The sequence below is a fragment of the Pygoscelis adeliae genome, unplaced genomic scaffold (genome assembly GCF_000699105.1).
Source record: "Pygoscelis adeliae isolate BGI_AS28 unplaced genomic scaffold, ASM69910v1 Scaffold1, whole genome shotgun sequence".
In the NCBI taxonomy this organism is placed as follows: Eukaryota; Metazoa; Chordata; class Aves; order Sphenisciformes; family Spheniscidae; genus Pygoscelis; species Pygoscelis adeliae.
In genome coordinates, this window is record NW_008824051.1 from 4543738 (window position 1) to 4563013 (window position 19276).

Genomic DNA, 19276 nt, shown 5'->3' on the forward strand with positions numbered 1-19276 from the left:
CGGGGCGGGGCCGAGGGGCCGGGCCTCCCCCCTCTCCCGGCACGTGGGTCCCTTCCTGTCAACACCGCGCCGCCGGGGCCTTCACCCCGCCGCCTTTCGCGGCCCTGCGTGGGGAGTTCAAGTTCCCGGAGCTTTCCCTCCGCTTTCAGTGCTTCCGGTGAAAAGCCTTTTTAAAGGGAAAAACCTCCTTTCCCTGCCTGAGGATCGATGGGTTTTTATTTTACCTTGAGGCTTATTTGCGCTTGTTTTTAGCGGCGAGGCCAGTTTGGCTGTTCAGTCGAGCCAAGCTTGAACAGCAGTAGATGCCTCCACCATTATGGAGGCGGAGAGCTAGAAATGTGGAATGAGTACCGGTGATCCTGAAAAGGTCCTGCACAGCCCGGTCTCTTTGGTGAATTCAGTAGTAACTTTCCACGTAGGAAGCTGTGTCTTGTTAGCCTTGAGTGTCGATGTTTTCTTTATTTTCCTCCATTTCTTCTTTTCTTGCATTCAACTGGCTCCCTCCTCTGACATACGCAACGTTATCTACCGGTGGTGAGATGTCAGAATTAGTAAGTAGAATTGCTGGATATGCATGAACTTTGCTCTTCCAAGAGGGAAAATTTTGTTTAGTGTTTTTTTTTTTTATTTATTCCTTCTTAAAACTGTGCACCCAGCTTCTGGTGATGTGGTATGATCTTCTAGTGACTACAAGCTAGCAGTCTTTTTCTTCTTATTTTCTTGGCAGGAGTGAAATATCTTTCCACATACCCAGTGGGAGGGTCATTAAGAAAGACCAGAAATGGATGTATGGGGCAATATGTTTCTCTGCCATGTTTCTCTTTAATTCTTTCGTTCTTGGTTGAATCAGCAGTAATTTTTTGTCTTGACCAACTTTTAAGCTCCAGGGAGTTTTGCGTTAATTGTCTTGGCTTGGTGTAGGATACAAAATCCTTTTAAGCCCTTCCCTTAGAGTCTGGTTCCTAAAGGAAAATCGTAATGGTGCAGAAAACACAAATTTCATCTTGGGAGTAAGTGAATATACTTGCAGTCAGGTATCTGTACAGTACAGGGTTCATTGTATGAAATAATTTTCTTCTGAGGTTGCTTGGATATATATTTTGAAGCCCTGTGAATTAAAAAGTTTGTATAGGACTACTGTGAACATTAGGCTGATGCCAACTGATACCCTGAAAATTATCAGGGGTGTGTGTAGAGCTTGAAAGAGAAGTAAATTCAAAATGTAATTTCTAAACTGTGTGTTGTTTTTTTTTTTAAAGACTTCCTATATTTATTTTTCTTGATGCCAGTAATGGTTTTTGTTATCTGAACAGATGAAGGCTGCCTTTAAAAGGCGTAGCTTTTTGAAGTGGGATATATGGAATGAGGATTGCAAACCTCCCTCACAGGAGGCACAGGGTGCAGAACAAGGTGGTAATTTTTCATAGGGTAAGAAGTAATCTTTACTTTTTTTTTTAGTGTTTAATGTTTCATCCCATTATTAAGCTTTAATATTTAATATCTGCCTTTAAAAAGAATTAAATCATCAGGTTACCTTTTCTTTGGGGTGTCTTCATGTTTGTGTACAAAAATGCTGGGGTTTGTAGTTTGGCAGAGAATTGCATTTTGTTATCCCTATAAAATTATATCTAAATTTTGAAGTGGATGTTATAAATCGTAAAAAATCAGTTTACATGTCCTTGGTAACAACCTTGTGAAAAATTGTTTCCTTTTTTCAAAAAGGACTTAAACTCCAAAGATTCTGTTTTTCACAACTTTGTCCTAGGGTCTGGCAACTTTGTCCTGGTCAGGCTCTGAGTTTACAGATGATGCCTGAGGTGTTCCAGGTCAAGAGAAGAAACAGTTGGCTGGAGTGTAGGAAGTACAACAGCAAAGAGGAAATGAAGTCATAGATCAGGTTATGACATCTGATGAAAGCTATGACTGGACTTGGTGGAGGACCGGTGTTTAGACTATTTATGGAAGAGGAGGAAGAAGCTGAAACTGTGTGAGAGACTGGGGAAAGGGCAGTAGTAGACGTGGATGTCCTAAAGAACTGTCTTTTGGGTGAGAAAACTGGACAAGGAGACAGAGATGGGGATTGAGATCAGATCTTGAGCTCAGAGCTGGCGAAGAGGAACTGGAACTAGTTTGGTGAACGAGGGCAGAAAAGGCAGAAACCCCCCAAGGAATTAAAGGGGGGTAAGGAGAGAATGGAGAAGAAGAATTTGAAATGAAAACGCAGAAATTGTATTTCACAGAGTCATAAGAAGCAAGGGTATGAATTTGAGGGGGTTAAACTGACTGGGATAAAACAGAGTCGGAGGAGTGGGAATTCGGAAAGAATAAGAAAGTAACAAAAGACTGGGACAAGAAACACTAGGTAGAAGACAGATGAACTGGAAGAGCATGTGCCTACAAGCAGACTAGAACTCTGATAATTTTTCTAACTGGCAAGTATCAGTGAAACCAAATGATAAAACTTACCTTTTCACTCCTTCAAATACTATACAGCAAAGGAGATGGCCCGATGTTTCTGTTCTGACGCAATTAGGAATATTAGTAAAATCCACGTGAGGGAGTTATGCCGAGTTTTTGGTTTCTTTGACTTGGAGAACTACAACAATCTTAACAACAGCAGCAGCAGCTTCAGGAAATGCCAGAATGAAAGCTGATTGAAAAACCTGACTTAGCCCCATCCCCCAATGTGTCATGAAGGTCTGTGATTGCACATTAACAGTATTTTTTGCTGAAGAATCTAACTTTTCACTGCAGGTTAGTTAATGTATAATGAATGAGTATCTAGTTAAATATTTGTTTTTACCTTATTTTCTGTGGCTTCACATCTTATTTGTAGCAAACAAGTTAAAATGCTTTGAAACAAAAACATTTGCTGGTTTGTTTGTTCCCCCTCCACCCCCCATTCTAAGTTCCTGTGTTCATCATACAAATGGTGATAGTACATAAGTTAGTATGTATTTTACCTTAGACTTTTAAGATATCCTCACTTTATATGTTGAGGCCCCAGTCACAGAAGTTCAGGTTAAAAGTATCTTCTGCTATGGATACCTATTTTCAGATGGCAATGACATAATACAAGGCACTTTTCAAAGAGTTATACAGGACTTTACATTTGAAAACATTACTTCCTTTAAGTTGCAGTTGTGGTTTTTTTGCCCCAGCACCTTGGTATGGTGGACCAAGGGTGGCAGTCACTTAAACCCTGTTTTGCTAATATCAAGTAAAAACCTTACGGTGGAGGATAGAATTTCGTTTTTTGGGATATTATGTGATTGCTCTGATGCTGTACTTTTGTTTTCCTACAGGCCCCTGCAAAAGGCATTACATGTCTTTTGCTAAATAAGGTGGAAGATTTCCACCTGCTGAATAGGTGGAAAAGAGAAACTATTCAACCCAGACAGGAGCCTAAATTCTGGTGTTTCCTAACTTTTGAGTGTTTGGCAAAACAAATTGAAGAAAGTATGTAATGTGGCTGTGTGTACGGAATAGATTTGGGACATTTTATTTTAACATTTAGGAATCATCGCTTCTGTAATTTTTGTAGAACCACAGGAAAAGAAGGTTAGAGGGCTCTTAGATACCACCTGATTTACTTTTTTCATCTAGATAAGATCAACTACATTTATGTAATTTTGGTCAAATACATGCTTTGCCTGATCTTGGTGGTCTGATGATAGAGATTGTATATCATAGCTGAATACTGGTCTAGGTGTACAATTAATACAGTTGAACATTTTTTCGTAACATCTAACTTCAATCTTTGCTCTATTTTAAACCTATTTCTTCCGTCTACTATTAATTTGGCAAATACATTGTTTTTTTTTCTCAACAGGCAGCTTTTTGCCTATTTAAGGTGAAGAGTTGTTGACTTTAAAGTTTCCCTGTTCCAGCCTAAGTGATGCGGAAAGAGGGTAGGGAAAAAATAAGCCTCATGTTTCATTGCCATATGTATTGATTTATTTCTTTTCTAGGGATTCCTTTTGGAAAATGCCAAACCGGAGGTTCGCTGATGGCGAGGTGGTGATGGGCCGTTGGCCAGGAAGTATTCTGTACTATGAAGTACAAGTGACTAGTTATGATGATGTTTCTCATCTTTACATTGTTAAGTACAAAGATGGGACTGAACTTGCGTTGAAAGAAAGTGATATAAGGGTGAGTGCACATTTATATAATTATCAGTGTTTCTAATGGAAGATTATATTGATTTTGTGATGTAGATAAAAATAGAACTTATAATTGGATAGTTGCCTTGCAAGTTTTCATTCAAGGAATTGGTGCCTTCAAGGAATTGGTGCTAAATAATAGCTCTTTCCGACGTGACCTCTCAAGTAGAAGTTCAGAATGCTGACCCTCTTTTTAAAGAAGTGTGATTGTTTTCTTTATGTTGAAAAAACAGTGATACCTTTGGAGAAAAACAAGTCTGATTGTTCAGGAACTCTATGGCATGATTATTCATGAAAAAGTGTTTTTGGGTAGTTTATAAAGCTAGTAATGAGAGGGTTGATACTAAGTTGACTTTTTTCCACTTCTAAATAAAAAAAAATTTGAAAACAAATGCAAGCAGGTAGTTAAGGATCACTGTAAATGTAAATAGCGCATACCCTTTAAGCACGTATTTAAAAGATCTGTGAATAGCTTGTACCCTTTTAGGTCCCCAAAGGTTTCATAAAGTATTTTGCTCTATTTGTGACAATTAGGGGTCATGAAAAAGGGTCATGTCATATGTAAAGAGGAAGGGATGTGCTCATATACATATCTTCATCTGATTTAGCTGACTTGGGGTTTTTTAATGTTGATTTGAACTGTGTTGCCTTAAGCAGATCATTGCATCTTGATATGCCAAATGTATTAATAAAGCTAAGTAATTGAAATGATAGCCATCTCTTAAGGCTTAAGAGGGTAGTATGCTTAAGAGCTTGGTGCTTGCACTGATAGCTCACATCCACATCCTGATTTCTGTAGCTTTGACAGAAATTGTCAGCAGTTGGACTTGGGACAGGATTATTTGGGTATGGCCAGCAAAATAATATGCTGTAGTTTCTTAACATCCTTTGTACGGCATCAGTAAAGGAAATAAGAGACAATTCTGTAGAACTATATGCCAGAGTCCTCATCACAAAAACCCCACAAGTTTCTAAAATTGTTCTTTGGAATATCTAAGACAAGATTTTGCTTTCTTCCCCTCTTTTAGTCACAGTCATCATTCAAGCACAGGAAGAGTCAGTCCTCTTCAAGTTCTCCGTCCAGAAGAAGTACTAGCAGATCTCGATCTAGATCTCCTGGTCGGCCAGCAAAAGGCAGACGTCGTTCTTCTTCCCAGAGCAGAGAACATAAAGATGACAAAAAGAAAACCATTCAGGAAACCAACTTAGCTCTACTGGTATTAGTTTTTTTGTTTGTTTGTTCTTTGTGTGTAGGTTTGTTGGATTTTTTTAACACAAATTTTTGCTATTTGTGAAAGATTTGTTTTATGCATACTGGGTTTATTATTATAAAAGCTAGCTGTAGTTCATGTTCCCTGAACAACATAATTGGCTGCAAAAGTGTATTTCCAAACTGCGTTTTTTTTCTTTGAAAATAGGCTTTCTAGCTTGCCGAGTTGTGAGGAAATTCTTGAAACGTAAACGTATGTTGTTAAGTTCCGTTTGAATTTGTCGGTACACTGAAAAGTTCTTGGAATTCAAACAAACACAAATTCTTTAACATTTTAATATTGAAGTCAGTTAGCCATATGCTCCCACTTGTGAAATGGGGCAAAGGAAGTTAGCCTACTTTTAAGATGTATTGATGAACGCATAGCAGGTAGGTATTTGAATTTGAAATAAAATGAGTTCTGTTTTCATATACAGTTCATTAAAATAGTAATGGAAAACATGTGAAGCTTCTGTGGGAGAATTGCTGCAGAATTCAAGTGTGGAATATGTATTTATGGCCTTGCTGATTGATAATATTGCAGAACTATTTTCATCATGAAAACTATCCTGTAAGGATTTATAAGTTTATCAAATATCTGGGTTTTTTAGCTGAAATTTATCACGTTTGTTCTTGGCCTTTTTGTGAAGGTTATATTGAGTACTAAAAATGGTTCTGGTGTTCTGTAAGTGAAGCATAGTAGAGGTGATGTTTCTCTATTAAGAGACAAACAGCGTTTTTTCTGCCTCTTGTGCTCTTGAGATAGCTTCAAGTGATACTTATCTGAGACACAGTCCCTTGAATTGGAAATGCCTTCTGCTGATCTATTGAAAATAGATAGGTTTTAGTTAGATTTCAACTAAACTAAACCAGACCAATCTAAACTAAATAGATAGTTTAGTAAATTGCTACTACTAAAAGCATTCTTTGGCACTCAAATTACTGTGGTTTTTGTTTTGCAGTGAACTACTTTGAGATGAGTCGTGTCTTCCCAGAGTTGTGTAAGCTAGACTCATTAAAAGGATTTTTGCAAGATAATTTATTTGTTAGAAAGGTATTTAGTGGAGAACCAAACTTTCAGTCGTGCAGAGCAGTGGCATACATAGGACACTGAAATTTCCTCTGCTTTCCTAATGGAATTACTAAATAGACATGTATTTTGTACTTGGCAGTTCCTAATGATGAGTTAAAAATAACTTGGAAGCTGTATTCTCTCTTAATTAAAAAAAAATTAGTAACCTTTTCCTTTTCTTAAATGAGTTTTCTTTCCTAGTTTGTGAGCTGAAACTGGCCATGCTTTGGATATTGAACCCACTTGTTTTCCTGTGGAGAAAACCGGAGCAGTTGCAGTTGGAAAAAAACCTGGATCGTTAATGTTCTTAATTATTCATTATATACTTACACTTAATGCAGCTGTTATTTTCAGAAAGCTAAAACTAGGTTTTTTCTTCTAACCAGAAACCGAGTGAGAATAACACCAGAAGGTACAATGGTGAACCTGACAGTACAGAAAGGAATGACACATCCTGCATAATCTTGGAGGTATGAACATAGTATTTACTCTTAGTTTTATGTCGCGTTCTACTTAACTTTCTCGGAAATCCCTAGAAAAGGGCAATACAATAATCAAGGAGTAATAGAATGCAACATAAAACTTAGAGGTCAAACAAGTTTACTGTTCAGCTAACTAAGTTCAGGGGAGAAGGGAGATGAAGTTGTCAGAAGGGAAGAGTACTAGAACTACGTAACGTTCATTTTTCTTGTTTGTTTTTTCCATCAAACCCTCACTGGTTACTTGTGTTCATTCCCATGCTTTTACAGTGTGAATGTTTGGCCATAGAAAGTGATTTGATTTGATTTTATTTATTTATTTATTTATTTTTAAGCCAATTCCATTCTTTAGTCCTGATTGTTAGCTAATGCACAGTGTTACGGCAAGAAAGGAGGGGAGGAGGGCAGGAATGGATGACCTGTACTGGAACTGCTGCTGATATGTAATCATGGCCTAAGTGATCACAATGAAATTGGTTTTAGCAGTCTCTTCATAGAAATGCATAAACTTAAGTACTGTATAGAAGTAGAACACATTGTATATTGGTGTTTTATAGTGAATAATGTCCTCCTAAATAAAAAATACTGGAGTAAAATAAGGTAAAATAATTGGGAATTTTTTTAGTAAATTCTTTTTATTCATTAACAGCAAAAGTTGAAACCAGAGCTGGAAATAGAGCGTGTGCTTGAACAGTACAGCTTGCATCCAAGAAAGGAAGAAAAGAAAAAAGAAGAGAGACATTCAGAGAAAAAGTTTTTTGAGGCAATAAAAACGATTGAGAAAGCATCACCAAAAACAAAGGAGCTAGAGTTTGGTGGAAGAATTGGTATGCGTGCAAGTTGTTGTAGTAGTTGAAAATTAGTACTTTTATGTTTTTTTACTTATTGACCATGCTCTCATGTCAAGAACTGTTTTTCCAGTTTTTGGACCCTGATTGCAGACTCCAGAGTCATCTGACAGGGCTTCACGTAGTCTGTACTCATATTGGTGGCAGTCAAAGAACTGTTACTACACTTGGTTCTCTTGTGAAATATAGTGAAGACCTTGAGCCTTCCATTGCACAGTAGGATTTAAATATTTCCAAATTAAATTTAAGAAGTAACTAGCAAAGTTTTAACATTTTCAAAACCTATGTGCTTCGAACTCGATAGTAAAGTAGCCTTTATACAGTTTTTTGAACAGTTTTAAAGGAATGCACTGGGTGTGATCCTTCGGCTTGGTTATATGACCCCATATAGGAGTGAGAAGAAAGTCTCTCCCCCGTTGTGTGACTGGGGGATTGCTTGTCTTGCTTCAGGAATAGATGATGACACCTTCTTCTTTGTTATTAAACTTAATATCGAGCTGCTTTAGTGGGACTGAAACTTTTTTTATTTTCTATGTTTATCTTCTAATATGTCATGACTTCTGTTTTCAGGGACCTTCATGCTGATATTTTTCCTGCCTGCTACTGTATTCTACTTGCTGTTGATGTGCAAACAAGATGACCCCAGTCTTATGAACTTCCCTCCTCCTCTCCCAGCACTTGAAAGTCTTTGGGAGGCTAGGGTGTTTGGTGTTTTTCTTCTGTGGTTTTTCCTTCAAGCTCTGTTTTACTTACTGCCAATTGGAAAGGTAAGCCGTTCAGTAGCAATTGGGTCTTTATGGATAATTAATTTGTGCGTTAGGCTGGAAGGTGGGGTATGTACTTATTGCAGTGAATTTGAAAGCAGTGAATTAGCGTTCCATATTAAGCTGGAATATGGCTACTGCAGATTTCTGTAAGCTTAAAATAGCACAGTCTTTTAAGAATTTTAATGGCTGTGCATTTCACAGTCTTCAGTAGAAAAGGCAGAAGGCATATAGGAGTTCAAATCAAAGCACGGTTAAAATTTGCTTTGTAGAATTCTAGAAGCATTTCAGGTATCTGACTTTCAAATCAACAAACTGATACTCAGTTTCTTATTGATATCCATTGTTTTGGAATGTAACCTTCACTTACGGGAAGCTATAAACCATTCTAGCCATGTGTATATCAGGCAAATGCTGTGTTTCCCTCTTTTTGTGACTTGAGGGATACTGGCAGATTCTGAAAGAACACTATAATAAGTAGATTATCGAATCGTGTTGTTCTGTTGCTATACATGTTTACAGTGATGGGAGCTGTTCTGTTTTCTTGAGGCTGGTTAGGAAGAGATTATTTTTTTTTAAATGTTTTTATTTGAAACTGTTACCCTTTTTTTGATATCCAAAGTACGCTTTTGAGAATAATGCATGATCTTCAGATTTGAATGTGTCCAAGCGGTTACCTTGATTGAATGTCTTTGTGGCAGAGATAGGCTTGATTTCCCTCCCCTGCCAGTGCCCCCAGAAAGTACTGTGTTGAAACACTAGTATTTTATTCTTCCTAGGTTGTGGAAGGCCTGCCTCTTTCAAATGGAAGGAAACTGCAGTACCGGATAAATGGTAAGCATGTTGCAGTTTCTTATTCTGAAATTTGATACCGCTGTCTGATTTGCAGTGCTCAGTACCATAAGATACAAATGATGAAAGATACTCTCTATAGTCAAGCTAGGTATCTGTTGTAAATCTTACATAAAATAGGATGAGCCTTTTCTTGGAAGAAGGTGGTTGGTAATGATCAGGAACTAACTGCCCCAAGAGCAAGACGTTACACTATACAGGTCAGCTGGTCTGCATCCAGTTGTAACTGGTGACTCCTGTCATATTCCTTGCATAATTGCTAAACGGGCAGTTGCCTGTCGGAAGTGTTAGTAATGCTCATGTAACAAGGACTGCTACTCCGGAGGAGATGTTCAGGAGTGATCTGAAGAGATCTTATCCCATGTGTCTAGATCATCTTGGATATCTGATTTACAGACTGGTAAGAAGTGTGTTGTAATTGATTTAAGACGTTCTTATTCTTGCCTGGCAAAGAGCAGTTCTGAGTCCTTATTCAGATCTGATTTCACTTCCTATGAATAAGGCAGGCTTCTCATGTAGGTTTAGAGTATGGTTTAACATATTTCAGCAGTCCTGCTTTTTCAGGCTAAAACAGAAAAGTGTACTTTGCCTTGCAGGTATTCCAGACTACCTATTTGATTAATTAGTCAGTTCAAGGACACTGACTGGTAGTAGTGGAATCCAAATGTTATATTAAAAAGTTAAGTGGGTTTTTGTCATAGTCTGGTAAGATGCACCATTTTAAAGTCAGAATAGGGCTGTAAATCATAGAAGCAGAATGAATTACATCTTGCGGAAGTGAGTCATATTGAGGCTGCCTCATAACTTTTTTGGTTTTGGACTTCTGTCTTTAGTAGGGGCATAGTCCTGCAATTTTATTCTGATAAAGAGAGGAATGAAATAAGCTACATGATTTGGATGGTTTAAAAAGGAAAAAATAAAAAAAAACAACAAACAGAAGCCATCTTCTTGCTGCTTCAAAGGCTAATTCTCAAAGCAACTTTGAAAGCCTTCTTGAGGAAAGGAAGACGACCAGTGACAGGACAAGAGGCAATGGACACAAACTGAAATATAGGAGGTTCCATCTGAACATCAGGAAACACTTTTTTTTACTGTGAGGGTGACTGAGCTCTGGCACAGTTTGCCAAGAGAAGTTGTGGGGTCTCCCACCTTGGAGATATTCAAAAGCCGTCTGGACATGGTCCTGGGCAACCAGCTCTAGGTGGCCCTGCTTGAGCAGGGGGCTTGGACTAGATGAGCTCTGGAAGTCCCTTCTAACCTCAACCATTGTGACCCTGTGAAAGGGTTCATAGAAGGTATTTAGGTGAGAGCTGTGTAGAACTGCCTGCTTATATTTGGACATCATTCCATTCTACATGATTTTATACTCTCTAAGTACAGAAGTTTTGTGTTCAAGTTTTAACTTGATAGTTATTTTAATACTTTAATTACCGCTATCTGTATCGAGGTATATATGAAGATAACTCGAAGAAGAAAATATGGTTCTCTGAGCTGTCCCACAGATAAGATTTTGTGACCTGCTATCATTATCCAGTAGTAGTGTCGGTGTCCGTTTTTCCACTAAAATCTGAAATTGGATCCTATGTTGTTGTAAAACATGTAGGAGCACTCAGAATGTTCCTGCCTCTTGTCCTTTTGATGAGGAGCACGGGAAATTTCAGGGCACAGATAGAATGTCTTAGGTATATTGCTGTGCCCCAGAAGGTTGAACCTCAAGAGCATGGGACATGTAAGACATTATTGGAATATAGACAAATCTTGGAAGAAGTAAAAATGCAGAAAGGCTGGACTGGGTAGGTTCTACTACAATGATTTTTTTTATTTTGGCTAATGTGTTTTTCTTCTACTTTCTTTAGGGTTTTATGCTTTTATTTTGACTGCTGCAGCTATCGGAGCTTTATTATACTTTCAGTTTGAACTTCATTATTTGTATGATCACTTCATGCAGTTTGCAGTGTCAGCTGCAGCTTTTTCTATGGTGTTGAGCATTTATCTGTATATTCGGTCCCTGAAAGCACCCGAGGAAGAACTAGCACCAGGTGGAAATTCTGGTGAGTTATAAGTATTTTGGATAATTTGGATAATTTCTTTCCAATTAATATATACAGTTTCATTTTTATGAATTAAAGGCTAGATTTAGGGCTGGTAGTTATAATACTGTGACTTTTACTTTCTACCAATGCAAAATTCATGTTGCAAGTTAAATGGCAATTTTTTTGTTCACACTCAGATACTGTAAAATGCTTAAAATTTTAGTTGGATTATCTTGAATAGTTTATGTAAAAATATCTTGGCTGGTCTAGTCCGCTAGCGATGAGAGGACAGTTCCTTCCTTTCCGTTTTCAGCATTTGTCTGAGAGGCTTGTCTAGTTTGCTTCATAGCGCCCCTGCTGGTGGGCCTTTTCCTGAAACAGCTGGGAATGGAAAGAAAAACTGAAAAATCTAGACATTTTGGCAGTGGGAAGTCAGGTACAGAACTTGAAATTACACTGTATTTCTAAACTTTTATTTTGCTGTGCGATTTTAAATCTAATTAGCTGAATTGAGTTTTCAAAAGAAATTTTGATTCAGTCATGAGACTGCCTATCTGGAAAGTATCAATTATGTGCCTGTGTTTTTGTAGGACAAAGGATAGATTGAGAAGTCGATTAGCATTGAATATTAAACAAACTGCTTTTAAAAATGATCATAGGGTAACTAAGAAAGGGAGTTTATGGACAGAACATGTAGTGTATTAAAATGAAGTATTCAAATATCCTCAGTTCCTTTGTCAGTGCAGCATATGTGTGTCTGAAGGGAAAAAATAAATGATGATAAATTGTTTTTTCTTTGAAAAGTGCAGTTCTAGTCTCTGTAAGGGGCATAGTAGCATTCTGTAACCGTTCTGCAAAGTGCTTGTTATTTGCTAACTCAGTGCAGGTTATCTTGAAGTCAAGGTATTGTGTTTTCCTTGTCGTCCATCTCTTTTGATGGGCAGGTAATTGACATAGCTAAAGGAATTCTTGCTCCCAGAGAAAAGCAATGAAGTAGGAGGAACAGTAGAATTAATTAATACCGTAAGATTGTGTTCATGGAAACTGTGATGTGAGCTTCAGGATAAGGCTGAAAATAAAGAAGGAACAAGTGTCAAGGAGAACTAAGCCTACAGTAACTTCTAAAGTGTTTAGTCCTCCTAATAAATAAAATATTTGCGCCTCTTAAAATATAAACCATGTGGGTTTTGCTTTGCATTTTGCATATACTCTCACATTTTTATTGCCAATCTAAAGGCTTTTTTATTTATAATGAGAGAACTTTAGTAGAAAGTAGGAACTGCTTTCTGGGGAGGAGTGTAGTGGCAGATAAAAGGAAGAGTATTGCTAACAAAGACCATGTCTTATCTGCAGGGTATTTTGTTTATGATTTTTTTACTGGACATGAATTAAACCCGCGTATTGGCAGTTTTGACCTCAAATACTTCTGTGAGTTGCGTCCAGGATTAATTGGCTGGGTGAGTCAGTAATCTTAGTTATTTTATTTGCTTAAATATTACACAAATGGATTATTTTTATATATATATATATGTTTAAAAAATGGTATTAAGGTTATATATTTATAAACAGGATAAAAGTACTTACAAACAGTTTCATGTTGCCAGATTTTTAATGACCATTTCTATTCACTTTAGGAAAATTTCTACATTTTAACTTCTTTGCTTTGTGGGAAATGAAAACCCTTCTTAAAGTATTCATACGTTGAGGTTATACAGCTTCAGAAATGTAGTTAGTTGCAATCTGTGGCTTGTGAAATAGGTTATTGTTCTTTTAAACTTAAACGTTGGTCAAAAACATCTGTATTAAAATGTCCTATAGTGTAATAGAAAAGATCACTTTCTTTTACAAGGAAAATTTGTAATAACATATTTTCTAAACTAGGTTGTTATAAACTTGGCAATGCTCTTGGCTGAGATGAAGATACACAATCAAAGTATGCCGTCTCTGTCAATGATACTTGTGAACAGCTTTCAGCTTCTGTATGTGGTGGATGCTCTTTGGAATGAGGTAGATGACATCATATTAAACTGTTACCATTTCTAATTACAATGTTAAATGAACAAAGCTTTATAAATTCTAAATGCCTTCCTCCTTGTTTCTAGGAAGCTATTTTGACTACAATGGATATTACCCATGATGGATTTGGATTCATGCTAGCATTCGGAGATTTGGTGTGGGTTCCGTTTGTCTACAGTCTGCAGGCCTTCTATTTAGTTGGTCATCCTACTGCAATTTCTTGGCCTGTTGCTGCTGCAATTACTATTCTGAACTGTAAGTTACAGTAAATGTTATTGTTACTGGTAGTAACAATGTAGTACTGATTTTGTTTTTGAGGTGTGAGGTGAAGCTCTTGCTAAGGTGCAGGGATTGTATTTTCTGTATTACCATAGCTGATGGAAGCATGTGTCTGGCTACTGTCTAATACAAAGAATATAATAAATTCTCATTTTATTAAATGAAGGATAAATGAGACTCTGGACAGCTAATTGTTCTGTTGAGAGGGATCTTTAGATGGATGCTGTCTGGAGTTGTAGAAGTGACTTAAAACATGTTGAATGAAGTGTAGCAGATGCCTTTTAAAGTCAGTCTGAGTGACTGTGAGTGACTCATAAAAAAGAAGTCAACAGCTTGTTGGCTATGCTTTGCTGAACCTAGGGAAAAAGAGGTTTTGTTGTTTAACAATTTGCATCTCCTTCCCTGGTGCTCACAGTTACAAACTCATGTCAATGGAAAACATCTCCTTTTTTTCTAGCAGAGTGCTTTGAGGAAGGATCTTGCATCTTTAGGGGACCTTAAATTTGCACCAGGATGGCCTTGTAGTTTGTCCCTTTGATCTAAATAGTAAACCTAAAAGAAAAAGTTTTTTGTAGACATGGCAAAGAATTTAAACACTTGCAAAGAATATGAAGGCGCACAACTTAGTATGTGCAATCCTGAGAAATACATCATCTTTTTTTCATTTTCAGTTAAGATTTTTTCTGGTTTTTTTTTTTTTTTTCCTACTTTATTTCAAGTATGTTGTAATCATGTTTTTTCAATACAGCCTCGGAAAAAGAAAATTTAAGCTGCCTTGTGAAAATGATAGGGAAAGTGAATTCCAAAATGAGATAATACTTCATTGTCTGGTTCTTTTAATATTGTGAACTTGTAAATAGTTGGTCAGTTTATGGAGTAGGCACTGTAGCAAAATACTGGGCTGCTAATAGAGCTGTAATCTTATAAACTGCAGCACATCACCTTACATGAATTTCAAACTCAATGTTACATTAATAAACTATAAGTCAGATATAAATGTAAAAGTAGATGTGAAAATAAAGCTTCTCCAAAATCTTAGAAGTTAGTCAGTAATGTGTAAGAGCGTATGGAATGCAGGTTTCCAATAGCATTTCTCTTTTGTTAGAGCTCTGAGAACCCAAGAATATCAATTACCTCTCTGAGGAAAAGACTTCGATGTAGTAAGAGTGGCAGAGAGCATGTGAGTGCTTTTGTTGAAGGAAAGAAAACTGGAAAATACTGAAAATGCAAAATAAATAATATTTATTTTCAGGTATTGGGTATTACATATTCCGTAGTGCAAATTCTCAGAAAAATAATTTCCGAAGGAATCCAGCAGATCCTAAATTGGCCTGTAAGTGCACTTCTTATTTGTTCAATTGCTATACAATGTCTCTTTGTACTGTTTAAATACACATTTCAGTTGTTGTATTGACTATAGTACTCTATTCACAGATCTGAAATTTATACCCACTGCAACTGGAAAAGGGCTTCTTGTCACGGGTTGGTGGGGTTTTGTTCGTCACCCTAATTATCTCGGTGACATCATCATGGCTCTAGCGTGGTCCCTACCCTGTGGTGAGTTCCTGAAACTAAAGTGGATTTTATCAAAAATGCTTGTATGTTTTGGCATCTGACTGGGTTTGAAATAACCAAAGTGATAATTATTTGAGATACTAAAACCTGTAATTAATCGAAGGGCAAATTTCTGTGTTGTAAGCTTAATGCAGCACCTATTTTCTCTTACATCTTATCCTTTGTATCTTACTGTAGATTTGACTCTTCTTTCTGACACTTTTATCATTCAGTAACGATGGGGCTTGCTTACTAATAAGTTGTTCCTTACATTTTTTTAGCTATGTTATAGTGTTTTCAAAGGGAGTTCCCAAAAAGTGGGAGTTTCTTGGAGACAAGGGCTACCACATACAGGGATGGACTTTAAGCAAAATACTTTTTTTTTTTTTTTTTAAAGTCATCAAACAAAGGCGTGGAATTCTGTTTCAAAGTTTTTGTTAATGAATTCTTCCTAGTTTTCATGAAGTTTACACTTGGAGGAAATTAGGAAGCCTTTTATCCAATGGGGTTTTGTAGTCCTGATTCTTTGCAAGAGCTTAGAAAGAGCAGTGAGAGTTTCAGAAAATACATCTGATCATGGTAGTCTTGCCCCCTCTCATTCAAGTCTGAAAAATGGTTCCGGGCTCCTCTCTTGCCTGAAAGAGTTTCTCTTCTATAAAAGCACAGAAATGAGCGTGACAGATGTTCTGCTGAGGCAGAGCTACCCTGCACCCCATGGCACAGCCTGGTGTTTGCAGACTGTGGGACATGGGGTTTTGGTGGAGTGGGACTTTGTCACCAAGTGCTTAATGCCCTGACCAGGAGCATCAGCTGAGAGAGGATGCTGGAGTTCGGGTGTTCCTCCAGGGGTTAATTTTATTTTGGATTTTAATTGAAAGTAGACAATGCTAGGTTAGCGTATACACTTGTAGACAGTATCCTGGAAGGGGCTTCCCCCCATGAAACTGAGGGACTCGAATCCTCTGTCAGCATCGTAATGGCAGAAGTGGAAGTGTTGGCTGTGACTGTGGAGGGGGTGAGGATGGGTGGGAGGGGATCATAGAATCATAGAATGGTTTGGGTTGGAAGTGACCTCTAGTCGTCATCTAGTCCAACCGCCCTGCTGTGGGCAGGGGCATCTTCAACTAGATCAGGTTGCTCAGAGCCCCGTCCAACCTGACCTTGAATGTTTCCAGGGATGTGGGGCATCCACCACCTCTCTGGGCAACCAGTGTTTCACCACCCTTATCATAAAAAAATTTCTTCCTTGTATCTAGTCTGAATCTACCCTCTTTTAAGTTTAAAACCATTACCCCTTGTCCTGTTGCTACAGGCCCTATTAAAAAAGTCTTCATCTTTCTTACAAGCCCCCTTTAAGTATTGAAAGGCTGCAGTAAGGTCTCCCTGGAGCCTTCTCTTCTCCAGGCTGAACAACCCCAACGCTCTCAGCCTTTCCTCATAGGAGAGGTGTTCCATCCCCCTGATCGTTTTTGTGGCCCTCCTCTGGACCTGCTCCAACAGGTCCGTGTCCTTCTTATGTTGGGGGCCCCAGAGCTGGACGCAGTACTCCAGGTGGGGTCTCACCAGAGCAAAGGGGCAGAATCCCCTCCCTCGACCTGCTGGCCACGCTGCTTTTGATGCAGCCCAGGATACGGTTGGCCTTCTGGGCTGCGAGCACACATTGCTGGCTCATGTCCAGCTTTTCATCCACAAGTCAAGTAGTGTGCTCTGAGCAAAGCTAGAGTTACCATCTGCAGCCAAAATAGAGAAAACCTTGTGGGGCTTCTGTGGGGCAGCTCAGTGCTGCAGAGGTTTAACTATTTCTCTGGTTTTTATAGCTAAAGAACTTAAAGTATGTGCCAGCTTTGCATGCATTGAGAGTGAAGTTGGTAGATTTTGAGACTCTGAATTTTAAGGATTATTTTTTGGGGTTTTTGTGGGTCTATTCCTGTCTGCATGTAAACATGTCACAATTTTTGCACTATCCTGTTGAGTATTTGATGCTTTACAATAGGAGTATAAGATGCTTCAGTTCATAACAAGTATATGTCACCAGCTTAGTACGTGTTGTTAATAGCTAATGTTTCTGGGTCTTTTTTGCTGTATCTAAAGTGACTTTCTCACTTTATTCTACAGGTTTTAATCACATTTTACCATATTTCTACGTGATATATTTCATCTGCTTGCTTGTTCATCGAGAAGCTCGTGATGAACATCATTGTAAGCAAAAATATGGCGTGGCATGGGAAAGGTATTGTCAGCGTGTACCATACCGCATATTTCCTTACATCTACTAGAGCACTCCAGATGCCTGATTTGCAGATTACTTCTAAAGTTAGTTTCTTTGCAAATAAAAATATACCTCTTACCTTTGCACTTGGTCTATTTGTTATTTAGGCTTTTTTAAAAAAAAAAAAAAAAAAGAGACCAAACAGTGGAGTGCATCAACACATATTTACAAGTAATCTTAAATATGTGAGTTATGTGAACTGACTGTCTGTGACTTCAATTTTTAAAAAATTGTGACTTTAAAAAAGTCTTGGAACCCTAATTTTTCAAGTTAAATTTTATCTCGAATCCTGAGTTTACATTTTTTTATTGCATTTAATTAAGCACTGTGATGTAAAGTATGTTAATTTCTTAATACAGTAAGTACAGAAATTCCATTTAGTTCATTTTTTGGTGTTACTTGTACCATCTAACTTCAGATGTCTGACTTAGTGGCCCGAGTTGGAGGAGTAGCAGGGTCTTTTTGGTCAGTGGAGCTGGAGGCAGAGGATTTGACCCACGCGAGGGGCCCATGCCGCTGGCAGTTCTGCCCTGCAGCCCCGGGCCCAGAGCTGGCACAGCTCAGCCGGGTGGTTGTCCCCCTCCTGGCTTTTCATTAATGGGATTTTTTGGTCAGGGAGGCTCAGGTGGCCCCTCCTGCCCTGCGCCTGCAGGAGGGAGGAAGGGATGGGATCAGGGGGAGAAGTGGAGGGGCACGACTGTCCCATCCCCCGGATGGGATGGGAGGGGACAGTCCCCTCAGTGCAGTTTCAGCACGGACCAAGGGGGACTCTGAGCTGCCGCCTGGCAGCACCCCTGACCCTAGAGAGAAGCCACGCTTCTGGCTCAGACTCCTGAAGGTAGATGATACAAACACTTGTTTCAGCCGTGGGCAGAGCTGTGGAAGGCGTTAGCGAACCCTAATCCTGCATCTAGCATTGAACACCTGGTAGCAAAAGGTGCAGTGTACAAGTGTTTGTCAGAAAACGATAAAATGACCACAACTGCCTTAGTCTGATCTTTGTAAATTATGGCTTGATGTACCATAGCGTTTACCAAGTGTGTATAATAAAGCCTCCACGTTTTTGCTGTACAGTGTTTGCATTTGAAAATGTGATAGCTTTTTTAGAAACAGGAGAAATCAGTAACTAAATCAATTTCCAGTAATTTTTTAAAAATGTTAATCGAATAAAGGTTTTTGTAAATTAATGTATTAATTCTTGAAACAATTGAAGTGTTCATTTAAATATTTGTATTGACAGATATGCTATGAAAATATAGGAAATGGTCCTCAGTCCAAAGTTGTGTGTTTTTTTTTTAATTTGGCATTGCTACCTCATATGTAGGTTTTGCTTTTTGTACTGTTGCAGAGAGAGAAAATAGCTATTTTCTAGCTATTTTCATAGCTATTTTTTTGCTATTGCTATTTAAAACAACATTTTTTACATGAACCTGTGGTTAAACTCAACCACTTTTCTAATATATTTTTGTATATATTTGACTTTTTAACTAATGTATGTGTTCTAGTCGCTAGTTGTGTTCTTCGTCTAACTGGCTGTAAATCAGATGCCCTTGCAATATTTACTTCATAAGTAGAATAATTTTATATTTTACTGAAATAATCTTGTGTTAATTAACTGGCTTTTATTCTGTCATCACAACTGAGAGCTTTTCACGTACTTCATACATGAGGTTTATAGCACAAATTGTCCAAAAAGCT

At 38.0% G+C, this 19276-nt stretch overlaps 1 protein-coding gene across 1 annotated transcript; it reads left to right on the forward strand.

Annotated features, from left to right (window-relative positions):
* Nucleotides 1–531: 531 nt before the first annotated feature.
* On the forward strand, nt 532–17687 carry LBR (lamin B receptor). Its single transcript, XM_009333655.1, has 14 exons — nt 532–551; nt 3972–4152; nt 5192–5380; nt 6871–6954; nt 7613–7790; nt 8382–8578; nt 9355–9409; nt 11284–11478; nt 12814–12917; nt 13342–13467; nt 13563–13731; nt 15008–15088; nt 15190–15312; nt 17425–17687. The coding sequence occupies exons 2-14, from the start codon at nt 3988–3990 to the stop codon at nt 17583–17585; spliced, it is 1827 nt and encodes a 608-aa protein (XP_009331930.1). The 5' UTR covers nt 532–551; nt 3972–3987; the 3' UTR covers nt 17586–17687.
* Nucleotides 17688–19276: the final 1589 nt, after the last annotated feature.

What these genes read in the sequence shown, in the direction of transcription:
- LBR (XM_009333655.1), top strand. Translation starts at nt 3,988, where the DNA reads ATGCCAAACCGGAGGTTCGCTGATGGCGAGGTGGTGATGGGCCGTTGG. An exon ending in AAACCAACTTAGCTCTACTG is followed by an intron (nt 5,381 to 6,870) that starts GTATTAGTTTTT and finishes TCTTCTAACCAG; the next exon opens with AAACCGAGTGAGAATAACAC. An exon ending in ACTTACTGCCAATTGGAAAG is followed by an intron (nt 8,579 to 9,354) that starts GTAAGCCGTTCA and finishes TATTCTTCCTAG; the next exon opens with GTTGTGGAAGGCCTGCCTCT.